Source organism: Gadus macrocephalus, chromosome 10 (genome assembly GCF_031168955.1).
Source record: "Gadus macrocephalus chromosome 10, ASM3116895v1".
NCBI lineage: Eukaryota > Metazoa > Chordata > Actinopteri > Gadiformes > Gadidae > Gadus > Gadus macrocephalus.
Window position 1 is genome coordinate 12,815,625 of NC_082391.1, and position 23,147 is coordinate 12,838,771.

General features: G+C 49.0%; 2 protein-coding genes across 6 annotated transcripts in view; both read left to right on the top strand.

The window, feature by feature from the left end:
• ldb2a (LIM domain binding 2a) overlaps window positions 1-8,174 on the top strand; it is a 30,491-nt gene extending 22,317 nt beyond the window's left edge. Inside the window, 3 exon segments of the mRNA XM_060063766.1 lie at window positions 1,766-1,791; window positions 1,793-1,912; window positions 5,579-8,174. Coding sequence (XP_059919749.1) covers window positions 1,766-1,791; window positions 1,793-1,912; window positions 5,579-5,809 — 377 coding nt within the window. The 3' untranslated portion in view covers window positions 5,810-8,174.
• A 731-nt stretch (window positions 8,175-8,905) lies between these two features.
• tapt1a (transmembrane anterior posterior transformation 1a) lies at window positions 8,906-22,274 on the top strand. Of its 5 annotated transcripts, none has more exons than XR_009527677.1 (15): window positions 8,906-9,110; window positions 9,862-9,992; window positions 10,910-11,028; window positions 11,367-11,399; window positions 12,986-13,148; window positions 14,725-14,860; window positions 15,870-15,967; window positions 16,331-16,400; window positions 16,529-16,609; window positions 17,684-17,793; window positions 18,218-18,371; window positions 18,454-18,522; window positions 18,740-18,816; window positions 19,159-19,339; window positions 20,909-21,031. XR_009527677.1 is itself a non-coding variant. In XM_060062396.1 (15 exons), the coding sequence occupies exons 1-15, from the start codon at window positions 8,942-8,944 to the stop codon at window positions 21,250-21,252; spliced, it is 1,818 nt and encodes a 605-aa protein (XP_059918379.1). In that variant the 5' UTR covers window positions 8,907-8,941; the 3' UTR covers window positions 21,253-22,274. The 5 variants fall into 5 exon arrangements, 3 of the variants coding, with proteins under 3 accessions (XP_059918379.1, XP_059918381.1, XP_059918380.1); XR_009527678.1 differs by having other exon boundaries at window positions 8,907-9,110; window positions 19,159-19,316; window positions 20,909-21,040; XM_060062396.1 differs by having other exon boundaries at window positions 8,907-9,110; window positions 18,218-18,277; window positions 19,159-19,316; window positions 20,909-22,274.
• The last annotated feature ends 873 nt before the right edge of the window (window positions 22,275-23,147 follow it).

The following is a 23,147-nucleotide window of genomic DNA, read 5'->3' on the forward strand; positions in this document are numbered from 1 at the left end:
CTGGATCTGGGGGTCTGGGTCTGGGGGGTCTGGCTCTAGGGAGACTGGCTCTAGGGGGTCTGGTTCTAGGGGTCTGGTTCTAGGGGGTCTGGTTCTAGGGGGTCTGGTTCTAGGGGGTCTGGTTCTAGGGGGTCTGGTTCTAGGGGGTCTGGTTCTAGGGGGTCTGAGTCTGTGGGGTCTGGTTCTAGGGGGTCTGAGTCTGTGGGGTCTGGTTCTAGGGTTTTGGGGTGATTGTCAGGAATGCTGCACTCAGTTCTCAGAGAAGGAATCAATAAAAACAATATCGATTATATCTATTACCATTTATCATTATGATAGTATTAATAATGCAAACATGACAATTACACCGTGACTAAAGTGAGGAGCCTGTCTGGCCCCCTCTCTTTCCGCCTGTCTGTCTGTCTGTCTGTCTGTCTGTCTGTCTGTCTGTCTGTCCTCCTGTCCGTCTGTCCTCCTGTCTTGCCCCCTGTCTGTCTGTCCTCCTGTCTGTCTGTCCTCCTGTCTGTCCTCCTTTCTGTCTGTCTTCCTGTCTGTCTGTCTTTCTGTCTGTTTGTTTGTCTGTCCGTCTGTCTTTCTGTCTGTCCGTCTGTCCTCCTGCCTGTCTGTCTGTCCTCCTGTCTGTCTTTCTGTCCTACTGTCTGTCTCTCTATCCTCCTCTCTATCCTCCTGCCTGTCTGTCTGTCCTCCTGTCTGTCTTTCTGTCCTACTGTCTGTCTCTCTATCCTTCTCTCTATTCTCCTGCCTGTCTGTCTGTCTGTCTGTCTGTCTGTCTGTCTGTCTGTCTGTCTGTCTGTCTGTCTGTCTGTCTGTCTGTCTGTCTGTCTGTTTGTCTGTCCTCCTGTCTGTCCGTTGTGTGTGTGTGTGTGTGTGTGTGTGTGTGTGTGTGTGTGTGTGTGTGTGTGTGTGTGTGTGTGTGTGTGTGTGTGTGTGTGGTGTGTGTGTGCGTGCTCCCATGTTTGTTGTGACCACAGTGGTTCTATCTGCTCTGCTGTTATTACTGCCCCCCCTCCCCCCTCTCTCCCTCATCTCACCCCCCCTACACCTCCAGACCATTCCCCCAGCCCTAACCTTCCTCCTCCTCTACCTCCCCACCCTCCCCCAGCTCTGAACCAGTCCGCTACCTTCTCCTCCCTTCCCCCTCCTCCCCCACCCAGCCCTCTCCTCCCCTCCCCCCTCCTCCCCAACCCAGCCCTCTCCTCCCCTCCCCCCTCCGCCTCCCCCACCCTCCCCCCTCCTCCCCAACCCAGCCCTCTCCCCCTCTCTCTTCCCCCCTCCTCCCCCACCCAACCAGCCCTGTTCTGTTATGTTATTAATGCTCTAGTCATGTTATGTCATGTTATTCATGCTCTGGTCATGTTATGTTATGTTATTAATGATCTGGTCATATTATGTCATTTGATTCATGCTCTAGTCATGATATGTTATGCCATGTTATTCATGCTCGGATCATGTTATGTCATGTTATTCATGCTCTGGTCATGTTGTGTCATATTATTCATGCTCTGGTCATAATATTTTGCATTATTCATGCTCTGGTCATGTTATGTCACGTAATTAATGCTCTGGTAATGTTATGTCATGTTATTGATGCTCTGGTCATGTTATGTTATGTTATTGATGCTCTGGTCATGTTATGTCAGGTTATTGATGCTCTGGTTATGTTATGTCATGTTATTCATGCTCTGGTTATTTTATGTTATGACATGTTATTGATGCTCTGGATTTGTTATTTCATGTTATTGATGCTCTGGTCATGTGACGTCAGGTCGGGCTAAGGCTGAACCGGCCCGCCCCCCCCGCCACCAAGAGGAGAAAAAGGAAGAACTCGGCTAGCAGCGCCAACAGCGCCGCTGGGGCTGCTGGGAAAAAGAGAAGCCCCGCCTCCAATTTCAGCCTCTCCAGTCAGGTACCTGTAAGCATCAAGCCCCTCCCCGTCTGCCTGGTGTAGGTCACTTCATGCTCTGTTGCAGGTCACTTCCTGCTCTCTCTGGTGCATCGAAATGCTGAAACATTCTAAATATAACTTTATACAACATCTAGTGCTAACGGTGGAGCTAATGCTAAGCTAACAGCACACTGGTTTACAACTTCCCTTAATCCACTAGTGTGAACTGTGAGTACTAAACATGAATAATTGAGTTATCCCATTCATAATATGCCCTTATTATGAAAAGATATTAAATAGTACTAGTTTAAACTCATTCTAGCGTCAGAAGCGAGCATTATTGATCGATTTACTGATAACACTAACGAAAGTGGAGTTTTCCATCTCTCCTTCCCTCTCTCTCTCTTTCTCTCCTTCCCTCTCTACTTCTCCCTCTCCTTCTCTCCTTCCCTCTCTCATTCCCTCTCTCTCTCCTTCTCTTTTTCCCTCTCTCATTCTCTCCTTCTCTCTCTCCTTCTCTCTCCTTCTCTCTCTCTCCATCTCTCCTTCTCTCCTTCTCTCTCTCCATCTCTCCTTCTCTCTATACCTTTCTCCTTCTCTCTTCCCTTCTCTTCTTCTCTCTCTCCTTCTGCCCTTCCCTCTCTCCTTTTCTCCTTCCCTCTCTCCTTCTCTCTTTCTCTCCCTCTCTCTCCTCTCTCCTTTTCTCCTTCTCTCTCTCCTTCTCTCTCTCCTTCTCTTTTTCCTTCTCTCCTTCTCTCTCTCTTTCTCTCCTTCTCGCTAACCTTTTCTCTCTCCTTCTCTCTCTCCTTCTCTCATAAACTCTTCATAAACAGGAAACAGTTTGGCCCAGAGCCCGCCCTCATTATCATCTCTATCTGAATAACACACAGACACACACACACACACACACACACACACACACACACACACACACACACACACACACACACACACATTTATACACACACGCACACACCCCTCCCACACACACACAACACAAAAACACCCACGCACACACGTCCGTGGACACATGCTTCATGTCAGGCGTGTCTGGAGCTGCGCTAGCAACATACTGCGCTAGCAACATGCTATGCTACATATGTTGCTGTACTAGCAACATGCTACGCTACATATGTTGCTGGGTTGGCGTCTTTGTCTGAGAAGTTGTTCGTTTGTGGCGGAACAGCAGCCTACGTGAGCCCCATAGCAATGAGGAGCGGCTCCTACCCCTCCTCCCCTCCTCCTCCCCCCCCTCACGGCCGAGGGGGGGAGGAGGAGGAGTGGAGGGGTGGAGGGGGTGAGGAGGAGAGGGGAGCCCCCTAACACTACTGTGTAACATTGCCCCCTACAGGACATACGGACAGGAAGAGGATACTGGTATTAAGCTGAAGTGCAGGGTTCCCCAGAGACACTTCTACTAACATCCTCCTTCTTATTCATATGTATATATACATATATATTCAGACTTATATTCAAATTTATATCTATTCATATTTATATATATATATTCATCTTGATAGATGTATATTCATATATATATATATATATATATATATATATTTATATATATATTTAAATATATAAAATAAATATTTATATATATAATCATATTCAGAGATGTTTATATTCATATTTATATTTAGAGATATTCATATTTAAATATAGATATATACTTATTTATACATATTCATATTAAGAGATATTCCGTTTTATATATTTCTATTCATATTTAGAGATTTTCATATTTATATATATATATGTATTCAAATTTGGATATATATTTATATATATTCATATTTAGAGATAAACATATTTATATATTATAAAAATGCTTGGAACGCCATAGGAAATAAATTCATAGGAAATACGTAGGAAATACAGTAAAGAGTATGATATAAATCAATAGATGGAATGGAAATGGTATGAATTGAATAAAAAATAGCAGCAAAGTTAAGTTATGGTGGACGGTTGAGAACAATAGGGACAGTAAGTATGCATGGATATAATATCTATATAAGAGCTCTAGTTCCCCCTGAATCAACAGAGAGAGAGAGAGAGAGAGAGAGAGAGAGAGAGAGAGAGAGAGAGAGAGAGAGAGAGAGAGAGAGAGAGAGAGAGAGAGAGAGGGAGAGGGAGAGAGGGAGAGAAAATATTTCCCATAATATTTAACAATTTTGTTTTCTAATCCTTATTTATTTATTTTTTAAATACAGAGAGAGAGAGATGGAGGGGGAGGGAGAGAGGGAGAGAGGAAGAGAGAGAGAGAAAATATTTCCAACAATGTTTAACAATTTCACTTGGTTTACTGACAGAACAGTGGGATTCCTCATAGTTTTGCCGAGGCTAACGCTTACCGTAAACCGCTAACGCAGCACTGCGCTGTGTGGACCAGTAGACGTTTATAATTAGCTATCAATTAGCACGTGGGCATTCCCTGGCTAGCCACAGGCTGTTAGCATGTTAGCAGAAGGTTGTTAGCATGGAGGTCTGAGAGGGTAGTGGGAGGAGAGGGGAGTGGGGGTCTGGCAGACCTCCTTCCGGACCAGATGGTGATGATGGGCCTGTTAGCAATCAGCACGCTCCGAGCTAATGAGTTAATGAGCTATGCTAATTGACAAATCAATGTGGATATTCAGTCATTTAGCTGAAAAGCTCTTCTTAATTAATTTGGCTTATTAAGGATAAGAGTGTTGGTTTATTGACAGCGGGCGGGTCTCCCACCATCCTCTTCATCTTCATCTCCTAGGATTATGTGTGTATGTGCATTTGTGTGTTTGTGTTTTAACTGCTACTCTATACATGATCTGTTTCCAGAAAGACCGCTGTTCTGATACAAGAGAGATACATGATCTGATACCAGAGAATATTGATTGGATACCAGAGAGATACATGATCTGCTACCAGAGAGACTGTTGATCTGATACGAGAGAGATACATGATCTGATACCAGAGAGAACGTTTTTTGTGTTGGTATTCCGAGCTCTGTGGGAGATACGCTGTATGGTGAAGTAAAGGATAAGGGTATGAGACCCGAGTTCTGACTGGGTTAGAGTCCTAGAATCGGGGTTGGAGTCCCAGAATCTGTGTTGGAGTCCCAGAGAAAGGACCAAGTTCCTTTAGGGCTGGTTGGAGTCCCGACGTGAGTATCAGAGAAATAAAGGATTAGGGTTTGAGACCCGAGTTCTGTCTGGGTTAGAGTCCTAGAGTCTGGGTTGGAGTCCCAGAGAAAGGAGCAAGTTCCTTTAGGTCGCGTTGGAGTCTCTGATACGTGGGTATCAGAGAGCCTGTTGATCTGATGCCAGAGAGACTGTTCGTACAATGCATTTTTTAACTTTGCCTATGTTTTCTTTTACGCATCTATTATTTTATTTTATTGTATGACAGTGTTTCTATGGGAAGCACTTTGAGTCTGCCTCGATTATGAAAAGGGCTCTAGAAAAAAGTTGCCTTGCCTTGCTTAACTGTTCCTAACTGGTCCTAACTTGTCGTAACTGGTTGTAACTGGTCTGAACTGGTTCTAATTGGTCTGAACTGGTTCTAACTGGTCCGAACTGGTCCTAAATGTTCCTAACTTGTCTGAACTGGACCTAGCTGGTCCTATGAGGTCCTTACTGGTCCTAACTGGTCTAATCTGGTCCTAACTGGTCCTTACTTGTCCTAACTGGTCCTAACTGGTCTGTTCTCCTCCCTCAGGATGTGATGGTGGTGGGCGAGCCCACCCTGATGGGGGGGGAGTTCGGCGACGAGGACGAGCGTCTGATCACGCGTCTGGAGAACACGCAGTACGACGCGTCCAACGGCCTGGACGACGAGGACGACTTCAGCGGCTCCCCCGCCCTGGGGAACAACAGCCCCTGGGGCTCCAAGGCCCATCCCCCCCAGGACACCAAGCCCGAAACCGCCGGCCCCCAGCCCTCCCAGTAGCCCCCTCCCAGTAACCTCTGGTATCAGAGGGTCAGTCTAGTGTTGGAGGAGGTCCGTCTGACCCTCTCCAGAGGATCAGCTGGCAGCAATACCCCCCCCCCCCCCCGAGACTACTTCCTGTCTGCTCCTGAGTGAAGCTACCCGGTGGAACCAGAACGTTTTGTAACGAATCTCTTGGACATTTCCCTCCAGGAACTTTTGAGACTCTAGAAAAGCCAGCCCATGTGATTGGTGGATCTGCAGGTCACATGGCCACCCTGAGGGGCGTGGCTTCAGTAGAGTTGTGTTTCTGCATCGCAGGCCGACTAAGACCCTGTTGAATACATTTGCATTTTTATTGGAAACTCAGTGGCCTGTCTCTGTTCCCGTCTCTGGACCTCCGCTCCACAGAAGCTGGTGTTTTATCGCCCATGTTGTGAATTCAAGCAGATCTTGAATTGTGTTTATAGTCAGTTGGTATTTTGCTTATTTTTCTGATCTGTGGCACCATGTTGTAATTCTCCACACCAGCGAGACACTGAGTCCTCCATGTTGACTTCCCAGAACATGACCGTACCTCCTGAAAGAATTCTCCTGGGCCGTACCTCCTGAAAGAGTTCTTCTGAACAAGATCTTATGAACATGAACATGATCTCCTGAATGAGATCTTCTGAACATGAACATGATCTCCTGAACAAGGTCTTCTGAATGATATCTCCTGAACGAGATCTTCTGAACATGAACAGGCTCTTATGAACTTGATCTTCTGAACGTGATCCTTGCTCCAGTATCTTCAACCAGCTGAGGCTCTACAACGGTTCCTGCATGATTTTATAAAAGTGTTTTGGGTTTATATGTGACATTTTTCAAGGCGCATCCATCTGTGTGTCTGGTAGTGTTTAGGAGAGATAAGTAGCTCTGTATATAGAGGAGGTTCTCGTGACTACATGAGGGGGTTCTCCTGTCTATATAGAGGAGGTTCTCCTGTCTCTACATGGAGGAGGTTCTCCTGTCTACATAGAGGGGGTTCTCCTGTCTGTATAGAGGAGGTTCTCCTGACTACATAGAGGAGGTTCTCCTGTCTACATAGAGGAGGTTCTCCTGTCTCTACATGGAGGAGGTTCTCCTGACTACATAAAGGATGTTCTCCTAACTATATAGAGGAGGTTCTCCTGTCTATATAGAGGAGGTTCTCCTGTCTATATAGAGGAGGTTCTCCTGTCTATATATAGAGGGGGTTCTCCTGTCTACATAGAGGAGGTTCTCCTGTCTATATAGAGGAGGTTCTCCTGTCTATATAGAGGAGGTTCTCCTGTCTATATAGAGGAGGTTCTCCTGTCTATATATAGAGGGGGTTCTCCTGTCTATATATAGAGGGGGTTCTCCTGTCTATATAGAGGAGGTTCTCCTGACTCCCCCAGACACCGTGGTCGTCGGGCCAGTGGTGGTTCTTCACCACTGGCCTTTCTTCTCATTTCTATAGGCTAGAGCAGCATCTGCCAAAACATCTGTCCCATCTTAACCCATAGCCAGACCAGTACCAAAGCCCCCTGGTAGACCAGTCTACTGAATCCCAGTTGGACCAGTACCAAAGCCCCCTGGTAGACCAGCAGTATCAGAGGACCCTGGTATACCAGTACCAAAGCCCCCTGGTTGACGAGTCTACTGGATCCCAGTTGGACCAGTACCAATCTCCCCTGGTAGACCAATCTACTGGATCCCACTAGGACCAGTACCAAAGCCCTCTGGTAGACCAATCTACTGGATCCCACTTGGACCAGTACCAAAGCCAACTGGTAGACCAGCAGTATCAGAGGACCCTGGTATACCAGTACCAAAGCCCTCTGGTAGACCAGTCTACTGGATCCCACTAGGACCAGTCCCACCCTGGTAGACCGGTCTACTGGCTGGTCTCCGGATAGGTCGCCGCTGGCAGAGATGCAACCCAGAGCTTCAGAAAGGTTTGAATCCCTCTTTGTTTTCTTGGTTCTCCATCTGGTCCTTCTTCTGGTGGACTCTGGTCTGAACTGGACTTTGGTCTGAAGTGGTCTCTGGTCTGAGGTTGACTGTGGTCTGAAGGTGGACTCTGGTCTGAGGTGGTCTCTGGTCTGAGGTTGACTCTGGTCTGAAGTTGGACTCTGGTCTGAGGTGGTCTCTGGTCTGAGGTTGACTCTGGTCTGAATGTGGTCTCTGGTCTGAAGATGGACGATGTCTTTCTACATTGGAGAATAATGAGTATTTATTTGTGCATTTGAAAGGAAGCAACCATTTCCAAACATGTTGAGCCCAGTGTGACGTTTGTACAGGATATAGCAGAGGTGATTATGTCAGATGTCTGGTGTGTATGCTTTACCATTACGTGTTCTAATAAACCTTACAAACCCGGCCTTCTACTGACTTAATTTCCTACATCGTGATGTGCTGCATTTTTTATGTTTTTGAGCGACGAGTAAAATAGGCTCATTTTTTACTGTCAAGCTCCTTCGATGAGGTTCCCTGGCCTCTGTTCGGGTTCATTAGGACATTAGGGTCATTAGGGTTCTGACGGTGGGACGGTGGCGCCATCGTGTGGTGAACACAGAAACTGCAACGAACTAATGACGCAAGCCATAACATTGGCACTGGTGAATCTGGTAATAATAATTATTTCGTTATTACAAACACAATCTTATTGATGACGGTAATTAAATACATTACAGCTTGTTACAGTTAACCAATTTGTTAATGAACACATTCCAGCCCACATTCAGGCTAAACTGAGTAAAATGGCCTCTACAGTAGGTTGTGTATTTGTGTATCCGTTTTGTATTTGTCTAGATTGGTCATGCTTGTGTTTTTGTTGTTTGTACCTTTTGTTCCTGGTGGGGCCTCTTGGACCAGATCAATATTGTAAATAAGAAACTGTTCTTAATGTTTTATCTGGAAAAATAAAGGTTAAAAAAAAAAAAAAAAAAAAAAATCCTCAAAACTGTATTTCTTCCAGGATTGGAAGAATTAATCTAACTATGATTTCTTGATGTTTGTGATCATGCATCTCAGTAAGATGAGTATCTTTATTCTCATTATGATTATTTATTATTATTATTATTATTTATTATTCGGGGCAATGTTGTTGTCCTCGGAGTGATGACGTAGTTGTGACGCGGCGGTAAGATGGCGGCCTCGTTGGGCTCCAGAGAAGCGGACATCGGGAAGAGGAGACAGAAACGTCCGTGGGAAGACGTCACCATGTCGGGTGAGACCGGTGTGGCCCCCAGCCTCCCGGAGAACATCGGCTTCTACGACCTGGACGCCGTCCGGAGGGAGCGGCGAAGGGACCCGGGTAAGACGAGCCTCTCCCGGGTTAGACGAGCTTCTCTCGGGTAAGAGAATCCTCTCTAACCCGGGTAAGAGAAGCCTCTTTAACTAGGGTAATGGCGAGCATCTCCTGGGTTAGACTAGCCTCTCCCCGCTCTCCCGGGTAAGAGAAGCCTCTCTAACCCGGGTTAGTCGAGCCTGTCCCGGGTTGGACAAGCCTCTCCCGGGTAACTACAACGAGCCTCCCTAGCCCGGGTAAGACGAGCCTCTGCCGGGTTAAACGTGCCTCTCCCGGGTTAGACGTGCCTCTCCCGGGTAAGACGAGCCTCTCCCGGGTAAGACGGAGCAGCGTGGAGGTCCGCTGAGATGCCGTTCACTAAACCTGCTGGTTCTAGGGTTAGCCGAACCCAACAGCTGTTGTCTGTTTTGTTGACATCTCGGGTAACCTCCCAGAGTTCCTAGCAGTTCCTAACTAATTCATTAAATGACTGTAAATTAATTCCTTTTATTAGTCAGTGTGATGCGTTAGAGGACAGAATATTTCCTTGATATTGAGTATATATTTTATAAGTTTATATAGTTATAATTGTCCAGTAGTTTAACCACTCTGTTTCCCAGCTCTAGGCTGGGATTGAACAGACAATAGCTCTTCTGTGACCTGTGTGTGTGTGTGTGTGTGTGTGTGTGTGTGTGTGTGTGTGTGTGTGTGTGTGTGTGTGTGTATATATCATGTGTGTGTTTGTGTATATAATGTGTGTACTGTGTGTGTGTCTCAGACCCGTCCCTCGCCCACTTCCTGTCTGCTGAGCTCACCAGAGGTTACTTCCTGGAGCACAACGAGGCTCAGTTCAGAGAGCGCAGAGAGAAGGTCTACACCTGCATGAGGATCCCCAAGGAGCTGGAGAAGGTGAATCTCAATCCTACACCAGCACCCTGCCCCACCTCCACCCTGCCCCACCTCCACCCTGCCCCACCTCCACCCTGCCCCACCTCCACCCTAGACCACCTCCACCAGCACCTCGTACACAGTAGACCCCGAAGCCGCCGCCATTTCGAATTTCAGGCGCCGCCAGCCAATAATTGTATAAGCCAAAATAAGCCACCATCTGATAAACTTTGGCTGAGCCAGCTAGAATTATTTGCATCAAGTAATAATTCAATCACATAGTAGGGCTTTGACTCCGAATGTGAATGTAGTATTGATTAGACAGCGATTTATTAGAAACCTAATAAACCGTTGGAACACGCAAGACCGGTAACCATAGCAACGCCGGGAAAACCTCGCGAAGTATAACATAGACAATGCAGTGTGGCAGCTTCAGCCATTTGTAGCCATGAAAAATTTGGCGGCTACAGCAGCCATTTAGGTTTTGGCTGAGCCGGCTAGCCAGCCATTATCCTCAAAACAAATGGCTTCTGGGTCTACTCCACAGGCATCTCCTCCTCCTGGGCAGGAGGTCTGTTGGGCTCTTCTGAGCTGTCCTGTGTTGTGAGCTCTGAAAGACACCTGCTAGAGACATGTGCAGACAGACGTACTGACAGGCAGACGTAGTGACAGACAGACGTAGTGACAGACAGACAGACATACTGATAGACGGACGTAGGGACAGATGGACATGGTGAAGAAACCAAGTGGTATGCAAGGGTGTCCCTAATGATGTGAGGATGAACCCCCTAATGATGTGATGATGAACCCCCTAATGATGTGAGGGTGAACCCCCCCTAATGATGTTGATTTGAGGGTGAACCCTCCCTAATGTTGTTGCTGTGGGGGTGAACCCTCCCTAATGATGTTGATGTGATGGTGACCCCTCACCCCTGCAGCTGATGGTGTTCGGCTTCTTCCTGTGTCTGGACGCCTTCCTGTACGTCTTCACTCTGCTGCCGCTGCGTGTGCTGCTGGCCCTGCTGAGAGTGGTAACGCTGCCATGCTGCGGAGCCCGGTACACACACACACACGCACACGCACAAGCACACGCACACGCGCACACACACACACTAAAATCCCAAACTATGGAAAAGTGTAATTTTTATATTCTGATCCTTATTTGATCCGTAGAATATAAAATATCTCTAATTCCTCTAAACCGGTTCCCGGAGCATAGAGTCCGGTTCTACCATAGCACAGAGCTGCTCCAGAGCAGCAGCTGTCGGTAGAGCAGGTTCCCGGGGGGGGGGGGGGGGGGGGGTGTTGGTTTTGAACAGTGAGTGGGAGTTCCAGGAAGGATGTCAACCCATCAGGGTCCCCTTCCTAACGGTGTGTGATAACCTCTCCCTGTAGGCCTCACACCTGTCCCTACTGCAGGAGAAACAGGTATGATCTCTCGTCCCCCCGGTGACGTCCCACCCCGCCCATCCTCACCCCACCTTGGCCCATGCCCGATGATGTCATCAGCCACGCCCCCATATCATCTCACCTGCGTTCACGTCACACCAGACACTAAAGTCAGCGCTGTCATTCAGCACTAAGCTTTAAATGATCCCAAAATGTATTCATTATGAATGATGGAGAGAATTAAAATAAACTGTCTCTCTGCGGCGACTATAACCATGGCAACAGGCCTGCTTCGATGGTACATGGAACGTTACCATGGTAACAGGCCCGGTACCAGGGGGTGGAACAATATACGATATAATATGCCATGACACATGAAGTATGCCGGTGACTCAGAAGGAATGGAGGTCCTCCAGATGAGTCTAGAGGGACAGGGCCTGTGGAATATATTAAATGTTAGCTCTGGGTTCTGTTGCTCAAGGAGCCAGACTACATGAGGACATCTTTAAAGACAGGTTGGTGAGCTGCACACAGCAAGCTGCAGGTAAGAGTCAACGAGCTGCAGGTCAACGAGCTGCAGGTCAGGGTTAACGAGCTGCAGGTCAGAGTTAACAAGCTGTAAGTTAGGGTTAACGAGCTGCAGGTCAGAGTTAACGAGCTGAAGGTTAGGGTTAACGAGCTGAAGGTTAACGAGCTGTAGGTCAACGAGCTTCAGCTCAGGGTTAACGAGCTGCAGGTCAGGGTTAATGAGCTGTAGGTCAACGAGCTGCAGCTCAGGGTTAACGAGCTGCAGGTCAGGGTTAACGAGCTGGAGGTTAGGGTTAACGAGCTGAAGGTTAACGAGCTGTAGGTCAACGAGCTGCAGCTCAGGGTTAACGAGCTGCAGGTCAGGGTTAACGAGCTGTAGGTCAACGAGCTGCAGGTCAGGGTCAACGAGCTGCAGGTGTGCTGGTTCAGTGGACCAGGTGGCCCAATGGGTAGGCTGGTATGTTGGTCTGGAATGGGTTCCAGGGTTCCAGGGGAGCCTGAGACCAGAGGAGTGTTTCTGATGTTGTTGTTCTAGAGTTAAAAAGTTGAACTGATGTAACTTCCACTATAGATATTCAGATATATATCTATATCTAGAGATGTATAAATACAGAGAGAGGTATCCATCCCATATCACCACAACATCAGTGCCCCCGCCCTGCATGATGTTGGGTTAGGTTAGGTGCATGATGTGGGGTTAGGTTAGGGTTAGGTGCATGATGTAGGGTTAGGGTTAGGTGCATGATGCTTGGTTAGGTGCATGATGTAGGTTAAGGTCAGGTTATTTTTTGATATTTATGAATGTATTTATTTATACAAATGCTATAATTGTATTCCTGAAACAATATTGGGTAGGTTTGTTTACATATACTTCTGTGGACATATCGATGCATGTAGATTAACGTGTGTGTGTGTGTGTGTGTGTGTGTGTCTCTCTCTCTCTCTCTCTCTCTCCTCTCTCTCTCTCTCTCTCTCTCTCTCTCTCTCTCTCTCTCTCTCTCTCTCTCTCTCTCTCTCTCTCTCTCTCTCTCTCTCTCTCTCTCTCTCTCTCTCTCTCTCTCTCTCTCTCTCTCTCTCTCTCTCTCTCTCTCTCTCAGTGGGTCCCGCGTGCTGCAGCCTGCCCAGGTGTGTGACGTGCTGAAGGGGCTCATCCTTCTGCTCTGCTTCTCCATGATGACCTGTGTGGACTACGCCATGATGTACCACCTGATCAGGGGCCAGTCTGTCATCAAGCTCTACATCATCTACAACATGCTGGAGGTAGCCTAGCCCTCTACAACATGCTGTAGGTAGCCTAGCCCTCTACGACCTGCTGGAGCTAGCCTAGCCTAGCCCTCTACAACATGCTGGAGGTAGCCTAGCCCTCTACGACCTGCTGGAGCTAGCCTAGCCTAGCCCTCTACAACATGCTGGAGGTAGCCTAGCCCTCTACAACATGCTGGAGGTAGCCTAGCCCTCTACGACCTGCTGGAGCTAGCCTAGCCTAGCCCTCTACAACATGCTGGAGGTAGCCTAGCCCTCTACGACCTGCTGGAGCTAGCCTAGCCTAGCCCTCTACAACATGCTGGAGGTAGCCTAGCCCTCTACGACCTGCTGGAGCTAGCCTAGCCTAGCCCTCTACAACATGCTGGAGGTAGCCTAGCCCTCTACGACCTGCTGGAGCTAGCCTAGCCTAGCCCTCTACAACATGCTGGAGGTAGCCTAGCCCTCTACGACCTGCTGGAGCTAGCCTAGCCTAGCCCTCTACGACCTGCTGGAGCTAGCCTAGCCTAGCCCTCTACGACCTGCTGGAGCTAGCCTAGCCTAGCCCACTACGACCTCCTGGAGCTAGCCTAGCCCTCTGCTTAGCCCTCTACAACATGCTGGAGGTAGCCTAGCCCTCTACGACCTGCTGGAGCTAGCCTAGCCTAGCCCTCTACGACCTGCTGGAGCTAGCCTAGCCTAGCCCTCTACGACCTGCTGGAGCTAGCCTAGCCTAGCCCTCTACGACCTGCTGGAGCTAGCCTAGCCTAGCCCTCTACGACCTGCTGGAGCTAGCCTAGCCTAGCCCACTACGACCTCCTGGAGCTAGCCTAGCCCTCTGCTTAGCCCTCTACAACATGCTGGAGGTAGCCTAGCCCTCTACGACCTGCTGGAGCTAGCCTAGCCTAGCCCTCTACAACATGCTGGAGGTAGCCTAGCCCTCTACGACCTGCTGGAGCTAGCCTAGCCTAGCCCTCTACAACATGCTGGAGGTAGCCTAGCCCTCTACGACCTGCTGGAGCTAGCCTAGCCTAGCCCTCTACGACCTGCTGGAGCTAGCCTAGCCTAGCCCTCTACGACCTGCTGGAGCTAGCCTAGCCTAGCCCACTACGACCTCCTGGAGCTAGCCTAGCCCTCTGCTTAGCCCTCTACAACATGCTGGAGGTAGCCTAGCCCTCTACGACCTGCTGGAGCTAGCCTAGCCTAGCCCTCTACGACCTGCTGGAGCTAGCCTAGCCTAGCCCTCTACGACCTGCTGGAGCTAGCCTAGCCTAGCCCTCTACGACCTGCTGGAGCTAGCCTAGCCTAGCCCTCTACGACCTGCTGGAGCTAGCCTAGCCTAGCCCACTACGACCTCCTGGAGCTAGCCTAGCCCTCTGCTTAGCCCTCTACAACATGCTGGAGGTAGCCTAGCCCAGCCCTCTACAACATTCTGGAGCTAGCCTAGCCTAGCCCTCTACAACATGCTGGACGTAGCATAGCATTAACCCCCATCCTTACCTGTAGCTCTATATGTACCTCCCCTAGCTCTACGTGTACTTCCTGTAGCTCACTGGGTACTTCCTGTAGCTCACCTTGTACTTCCTGTCTCCAGGTGGCGGACCGGCTCTTCTCGTCCTTCGGTCAGGACATCCTGGACGCGCTCTACTGGACGGCCACGGAGCCCAAGGAGCGCAAGAGGGACAGCATCGGGGTCCTCCCACACTTCTGCATGGCCGTGTGCTATGTCTGTATCCTCTGGGGACAGTGGGGCGGGGTTAGGCTAAGGGTTATGGGTTGGGGTTAGGGTGAGGGTAAAGGCCGATTTAGGGTCGTTTTAGACGCAGAGACGTAAGCACGTAATTTACACAAGGGACTTGTTTTAGACAAGTTTTGATTTACGGTTCCTTTAAGGTTCCTTAAGGATTGCGCGTGTTGCAAGGGGTTTCTCCGCCAGAACAGTAGGGGGAGCAACGAACGAATCTGTGGAAGTGGAAATCGCTGGCTTGTTTATATTTATGCACTTCCAGTATTTTCGACGAGAGTAGCAGTAGCTAAGTTTAGGTTAGCGGTCTTTTTCCACACTCTGAACGATGTTAAGGTTGAGTCGAAGACAGTTGAGGGAGCTGGAGCTGATAAGCATTGAAAAGGATGTGGTTAGCTGGCCAATCACAGTCTTTGCGAGCTGCGTAGGGCCGTAGTGTTTTAGTCGCATAGTCAGGAATTTTGGGCGACGCACTTAAGCACGTAAGGGGGGATATTTTACCGCGCAAGGGGGGGTTATGTATCTTACGTGCTTACGCGTTACGTCTAAAACAGAGCATATATCGGCCTCAAGGGTTGGGGGTTAGGGGTTTCTTTTAAGGGGTTAGGGTTTAGGGGTTAGGGGTTAGGCTGAGGGTTAGGGGTTTGACCCCCAGCTTAAAGGTCCCGGGTTCACTCCCCTTAGTACAGTCTACCTATAGGCATCCTTGAGCAAGATGATAGTGACCTGTCTCTGTACTGCCTAAGCCCGACCAGTAGTAGTTGTGTGTCGGGTATTGTGTTGGGTAGGATTAGTATTAATTAAGCCCTGATTAAGGAGAGCAGGGTGTTAGCAAGGATTAGTGTGTGTGTGTGTGTGTGTGTGTGTGTGTGTGTGTGTGTGTGTGTGTGTGTGTGTGTGTGTGTGTGTGTGTGTGTGTGTGTGTGTGTGTGTGTGTGTGTGTGTGTGTGTGTGTGTGTGTGTGTGTGTGTCCCGGTGTCTTCCTGAGCGCTCAGTCCTCCATGCCCTCCTCATCATGGTCCAGGCCTCCACACTCAACGTGGCCTTCAACTCGCACAACAAGTCGCTGCTCACCATCATGATGTCAAACAACGTGAGTGTTCACTAACTACCACCCCCTGTGTATAGGGGTTTGTGTTCCCCACGCTAACTACCAACCCCTGTGTACAACTCCTATACCAGATGTTTATGTTATGTCCGTCCCTCTAGGGGAGGAGCCAACATAAACCAGAGGTTTACCTTTTATTTATTGACCCTGCTGCTGTCCTCTTTGATAAATGAGTCAAAAATAAAATATCATGCTGACCAATCGCATGAAGGTAAAAACACGACAATTAGCATATCAGTCAATCCCAGGGCGGGTCACCCATGAGGGCGGGGTCAACGTAGAGAGACTGATATGTTACACACACCATATGACGATGATGATGATGATGATGTGTGTTTCCTGCTTCAGTTTGTGGAGATCAAAGGGAGCGTCTTCAAGAAGTTTGAGAAGAACAACCTCTTCCAGATGTCCAACAGCGGTGAGATACTGTAGATATATAGATATAAATATACATGGAGAGGGAGAAGTCCTGTGACCACAGTGCTGGCTCTGGAGACAGAGGTCCGCTGGTGTGACGCTGTGTCTGCTGCTGTCCTCTTTCTATAGACATCAAGGAACGCTTCACCAACTACATCCTGCTGATCATCGTCTGTCTGAGGAACATGGAGCAGTTCTCCTGGAACCCAGGTACCCCTCAGCTAGGGACTAACCCCCTCAGCTAGGGACTAACCCCCTCAGCTAGGGACTAACCCCCTCAGCCGGGGACTGACCCCCTCAGCTAGGGACTAACCCCCCTCAGCTAGGGACTAACCCCCCTCAGCTAGGGACTAACCCCCCTCAGCTAGGGACTAACCCCCCTCAGCTAGGGACTGATCCCCTCAGCTAGGGACTAACCCCCCTCAGCTAGGGACTAACCCCCCTCAGCTAGGGACTAACCCCCTCAGCTAGGGACTAACCCCCCTCAGCTAGGGACTGACCCCCTCAGCTAGGGACTGACCCCCTCAGCCAGGGACTAACCCCCTCAGCTAGGGACTAACCCCCCTCAGCTAGGGACTGACCCCTTCAGCTAGGGACTGACCCCCTCAGCCAGGGACTAACCCCCTCAGCTCGGGACTAACCCCCCTCAGCTAGGGACTAACCCCCCTCAGCTAGGGACTGACCCCCTCAGCTAGGGACTGACCCCCTCAGCCAGGGACTAACCCCCTCAGCTAGGGACTAACCCCCTCAGCTAGGGACTGACCCCCTCAGCTAGGGACTGACCCCCTCAGCTAGGGACTGACCCCCTCAGCTAGGGACTGACCCCCTCAGCTAGGGACTAACCCTCAGAGGTCAAGGACCAGGTGTAATCCACAGCCACCATCTTGTTATGTCAGGATGAGGTGTGAGCACCTGTCTGTCTGTCTGTCTGTCTGTCTGTCTGTCTGTCTGTCTGTCTGTCTGTCTGTCTGTCTGTCTGTCTGTCTGTCTGTCTTATTTAGATATATATATTTATACATAACTTTGGCATTCATATTTTTTGGTTAAGGCTTCCTTTGAGTGAAAGTAGCTCCACCTTCTTTTTTCTTTTAATGGAAACATACTGTTTAGGAAAAAGAGAAGGGTGTTGTCCTATTTTGTTGAGCGGAGAGAGCAGCAACAATGGTAGGTAGCAGCTGTTCGTTGCTACCCCTGACCCCTAATGACATGGATCTGTTCTTAATAACTAATTAGTAATTATATAATTAAGTTCCAATTAAGCTATCGTTAATGTGTTGTCTCCAGAGCACCTGTGGGTACTGTGTCCCGACGTCGTCATGGTGATCACCTCGGAGGTTGCCGTCGACATCATCAAGCACGCCTTCATCACCAAGTTCAACGACATCACCGCCGACGTAAGAACATGACCCCCATACACACCTGGAGAGACCAGGTCTGACCCCACACACCTGGAGAGACCCCCCCCCCTTCGTTCTCCGCCCTACTGCCACACCCCCTGCTGCCACGCCCCTTTGCTGCCACTTCCCCTGTTGCCACGCCCCTTTGCTTCCACTTCCCTTGCTGCCACGCCCCTTTGCTGCCACACCCCCCTACTGCCACGCTCCTTTGCTGCCACACCCCCCTACTGCCACGCTGCATGCTGCCAAACTGCCACGCCCCCTTTGCTGCCACGCCCCTTAATTCCATGCCCCTGCTACCACGCCCCCTGCTGCCATGCCCTGAGGGATCCCATCACTGCGCTATATTCACTTCCCATCATGTTTAAATTTGGTCTGTCTCCTCCCCCTCCTCATCCTCCTCCTCCTCCTCTACCTCCAGGTCTACAGTGAGTACCGCGCCAGTCTGGCCTTTGAACTGGTCAGCAGCCGGCAGAAGAACGTAGGTGACCTCCATCCTCCTCCTCACTGCACCATCTTCATCTTACTGTACTGCATCTCAGTGTGTGTGTGTGTGTGTGTGTGTGTGTGTGTGTGTGTGTGTGTGTGTGTGTGTGTGTGTGTGTGTGTGTGTGTGTGTGTGTGTGTGTGTGTGTGTGTGTGTGTGTGTGTGTGTAGGCCTACACAGACTACAGCGACTCCGTGGCTCGGAGGATGGGCTTCATCCCGCTCCCGCTCGCTGTCCTGGTGAGAAACCACTCTCTCACCTGTCAATCACACATGTAGCCCCGCCTATATATGATGACAGACAGGAAGACCGGTCGAGATCGCAAACGTAATATAATCCTGATAGAGCTTCCTAACCCTCGATATTAATTTCTAGTCATTTACTGTTGTGTTGAGTTGTGTTGATTTGAGTTGTGTTGTGTTGAGCAGTGCTGACCTGTGTTCTCCGTCCTGTCAGCTGATCCGGGTAGTGATGAGTTCTCTGAAGGTGCAGGGAGCTCTGGCCTACTGCTGCGTCTTCCTCTGCTACCTCGGGTAAGACCCTGTAGGACCCTGTAGCCCCCTCTAGAACCACGTAGGACCCTCTAGAACCTTCTACTGCTGCTTTAAAGAGAATACTGAATTGAAGGAACAGAGCTGAAACGCTTTACGGTGTTTACCTGTTGAACATGTCGGCATTTTCAGAGTGGGTTTACTGTATCCATCTGTAAATATGCAGAACATCAGTCAATGTAAAGAACATCTGTCAATGTACAGAAAATCTGTAAACATACAGAACATCTGTCAATGTGCAGAACATGTGTTACTCTCCAAAGGTGTTTAACCAGGGTGCGTTTAGCGTCTCCCTCTAACTATCGGAGGTGTTGTGGTCTCCAGCCTGGTGTCCCTCAAGGTGCTGAACAGCATCGTGCTGCTGGGGAAGTCCTGCATCTACGTCAAGAGAGCAAAGATGGAGGACAAGCTGTTTGATCGCCCGGCGCCCCCCAGACCGCCCCCAGGAAAAGCGGACCAGGAGCCAAGCCCCGCCCCCTCAGGTAACCTGGCCCTGCCCCCTCAGGTAACCTGGCCCCGCCCTCTCAGGTAACCTGGCCATGTATTGAGTGTCACAAATCTCTCGGTAGCAGCCTGTTTCCAGAAAATCTAAAACAAGCTTCTGTCAAGCCAGTCATCAAGGACAAAGCCGGCGACCATGATGCCTTCAAGAACTACAGGCCTATAAGTAACACATCTTTCCTGTCAAAGTTACTGGAGAAGGCAGCCCTCAGCCAAATTAACATCCACATTGAAGACGACAGCCTCCATGGATATTATCAATCTGGATATTAGAAGAACCACTCATGCGAAACTGCAGTCCTTAAAGTAGTAAATGACCTGATGGGAATGGTTCAGGCGAAGGGTGCAGCGGTCCTCATACTCCTCGACCTGTCAGCCGCATTCGACACCATCTATCACAACATCCTGATTGACAGGCTAAAGTCTGAGTTCGGCATCAAAGGTGATGTTATCAAGTGGATTGTATTCTACCTGACGAAGCGAACCTATAGAGTCAAGATAAAGAATGCATCAAGTATTATCTTTAACCTGATCTTTGGAGTCCCCCAAGGGTCACTGCTAGGTCCCCTACTATTCATACTCTATGTCAAGGAACTTGAAAGGTTGGCAAAAAAGCATGGCATCTCCATACAAATCTACGCAGACGATACCCAACTGTATGTCAGTGTTGATATGCAGAGCAGCCAGCAAACAAAAGAAGATATTGAAGCATGCCTCCTTGAGATACGACAGTGGATGGTACAAAATTACCTCAAGATCAACACTGATAAGACAAAAATGATCCTTGTTAAATCCAAGCGGAACTCAGAAGACCTAAGCTTCACTGTACTGATAACTCCGATGTCGACAGTTGCGACGTCGCTAAGACCCTTGGCGTCTCACTGGACTCAAAACTCAGCATGATCAAGTTCATCCAAGAGAAGTGCAGAGCTAGTTACTTCCATCTCCGTAATCTAGGAAGGATTAAGCGCTCACTGAGTATTGACATGAGAATCAAGCTTGTACACAACATGATACTGTCGAAACTTGATTACTGCAACAGTCTCCTTGCACTGACTCCTAAATGTCATCTAAAGAAACTGCAAAAGGTTGAAAATGCAGCTGTTCGCCTCATCTATGACGTTCCTAAGAAGTGCTCCACCTCCAAGTTCCTTAAGAAAGCCGACTTTCTCCCCATCGAAGATCGGATAGATTTTAAACTCAGTTTGCTAATGTTCAATGTTGTCTCTGGAAAAAGTCCATGTTATATTGCAGAAAGCTTTTCTATGCATAGCCCTACTAGAGAACTAAGAGTTGGAAGGGATGATCTTAATATTGTTTACGAAAAAAATAAATGTAAAGATATCTTTAACGCAATGACTTCTAAATGGAACGATCTACCTATAAATGTAAGAAACTCTGTAAATTCTTTCAACACTTTCAGGTACAGACCGCTTTGAGCTCAGTTTTTATCCCTTCGGGATGGAAGCCATATGAGAAAGAAAGCGGTATATAAATACTGAGGATTGATTGATTGATTGATTGATTGACATGTAACTCTGATGCTCTGCTCTGCGTTGTGTTGGTTCTCCAGGTGTGGACAAGACCTCGGCTACTTCCTGCAGAGCAACGTCCACCTTCTCCTCCTCCTGCTCCTCCTCCTCAGTGACCAGCCAGCCTCCCCCGAGGACTGACCTCCCGCCCCCCCCTCCCTCCTCCTCCTCCACCACCACCATCCTATCCGACCCCGACCCCAGCACTGACCCCACCCCCGACCCCTGCCTGGCCAGCGACACGGCCCCCCCGCCAGCCCCTCCCCCCCCGGAGGACCCTGCCCTCCCCGGCGAGGAGGCGGGGCCAGACCTCCGAGTCAGAGGGGCCAAGAAGGACCTGCTGGAAATCGACCGCTTCACCATCTGTGGGAACCGCATCGACTAGACCGCCCAGAACCGCATCGACTAGACCGCTGAGTCCCAGCCCGCGGTGTGGGACCGTCTGACCCTCTCTGGTTCTGGGGGCGGAACAAAGAACCAAGAAGAACAGATCTTCATCCTGGACCGCCTGCTGGTTCGACGGGGTTCGATGGGTCCAAACACTACTCTCTGGTCTCCGTGTTTTTCAACAGGAAGCTCTTCAGAGCGTTCAGGCTGTGGACGGACTCCAGTGGGCTCATCCAAAACGCCTTAAACCAGACGCCTGATTGTGTGGAGGTGCTCTGAATGAAGGGCCTGATTCAACCCCCTCTCCTGGCTCCTCTCCAGGCCCCTTCAAAGCAATGTCTGGAGTGTTATTGATCAGATGTGATTTTGATATGAAGTGTGTGAGGAGCAGCTGAGGTCCTCATGTTTGACTCTAGACGTCCAGCAGGGGGCGATGTGCCAAAGTACAGGATCACTTTTCTACAGACAGGAAGTAGTTTTATATCCAGAGACTTTAGAGGGACCATGCAGTAATGCATCACTACGGTGACCACCGCGTTCATTCACAAGAAGGTAAAGTGTTCTGTTGCCATGACTTACCTTCTGAGTTCTTGTTGCCATGGTGATCTTGGTCACTTTGTGGAGGATTTATAAACAGCGAATTCTGGTGTTTTTATTTTTGGGATTCTTTTTTAATAATTACTTCCATTGAAGCCTAATGAAGATGTATTTCTGAGTTGTGATTATAATAATCCTTAAGTTGGGAACTGCTTTTGAACCGGATCTAACCAATCAGAAACGGATCGGACCAATCAGAACCTGATCTAACCAATCAGAAGAGTTCTACAGGAGGGGTGGGACCTTGAGGTGATGGATCCAGATAGAGATAGATAAATAGTTTTATCTATCTATAGATACAGATATTATATATATTCCTGATCGGTACACTGCCCTCGTTATTTCTGCTGCTGCGACTGTAATTTATTGTTTTTATATCGTGTCAAATGCACTAATTTGAATTAATAAAAGCAGATTCTATGACTTGTTTTCTGAGGGTATTTCTTGTGTTCTGAGCTCTGCAGAACCTATTGGATAGACCTGGAAGGCCTACTGGGTTGCCTGCCAACCGCTCTTGGGGAAGGTATAGTAGACGTACAGCCTGTTGTCTGTGAGGTGCAGTAGGCCTACAGTCTGTCTGAGGTGCAGTAGGCCTACAGTCTGCTGTCTGTGAGGTGCAGTAAGCCTACAGCCTGTCTCTGAGGTGCAGTAGGCCTACAGCCTGTTGTCTGTGAGGTGCAGTATGCATGCAGTCTGTTCTGTGAGGTGCAGTAGGCCTACAGCCTGTTGTCTGTGAGGTGCAGTAGGCCGGCAGTCTGTTCTGTGAGGTGCAGTAGGTCTATGGCCTGTTTCTGAGGTGCAGTGGGACTGTTATCCGTGAGGTGCAGTAGGCCTACAGTCTGTTATCTGTGAGCTGCAGTAGGCCTACAGTTCGATCCATGGGAACCCAGTCCTGTGTAGTGTGTAGTCAGTGTGTCTACAGGGACTCTCCTGGTCTTAGTCTAAGCTCCTTAGCGTCTCAGACGGTCACATGTCTCCCCTCTCTGGACTTGATTATTATTGAAGGGACACGACCTACCTACAATAACTACAATTATAACGATAAGACAATAACACCAATAAAACATTGACTAGAGGGATTTAATATATCTAAAATATAACCTAAAATCACATCAATTGTTAGTTCCAATTGGCCTCGGTTATGAGGAAATGGAACGACGAGTGACACCACAGGCACTACACACTACACACTACTCAGGACTACACACTACAAACTGTACAGGGAGTACACACTACACAGGGACTACACACTACACAATACACAGGGACTACACACTACACAGGGACTAAACACTA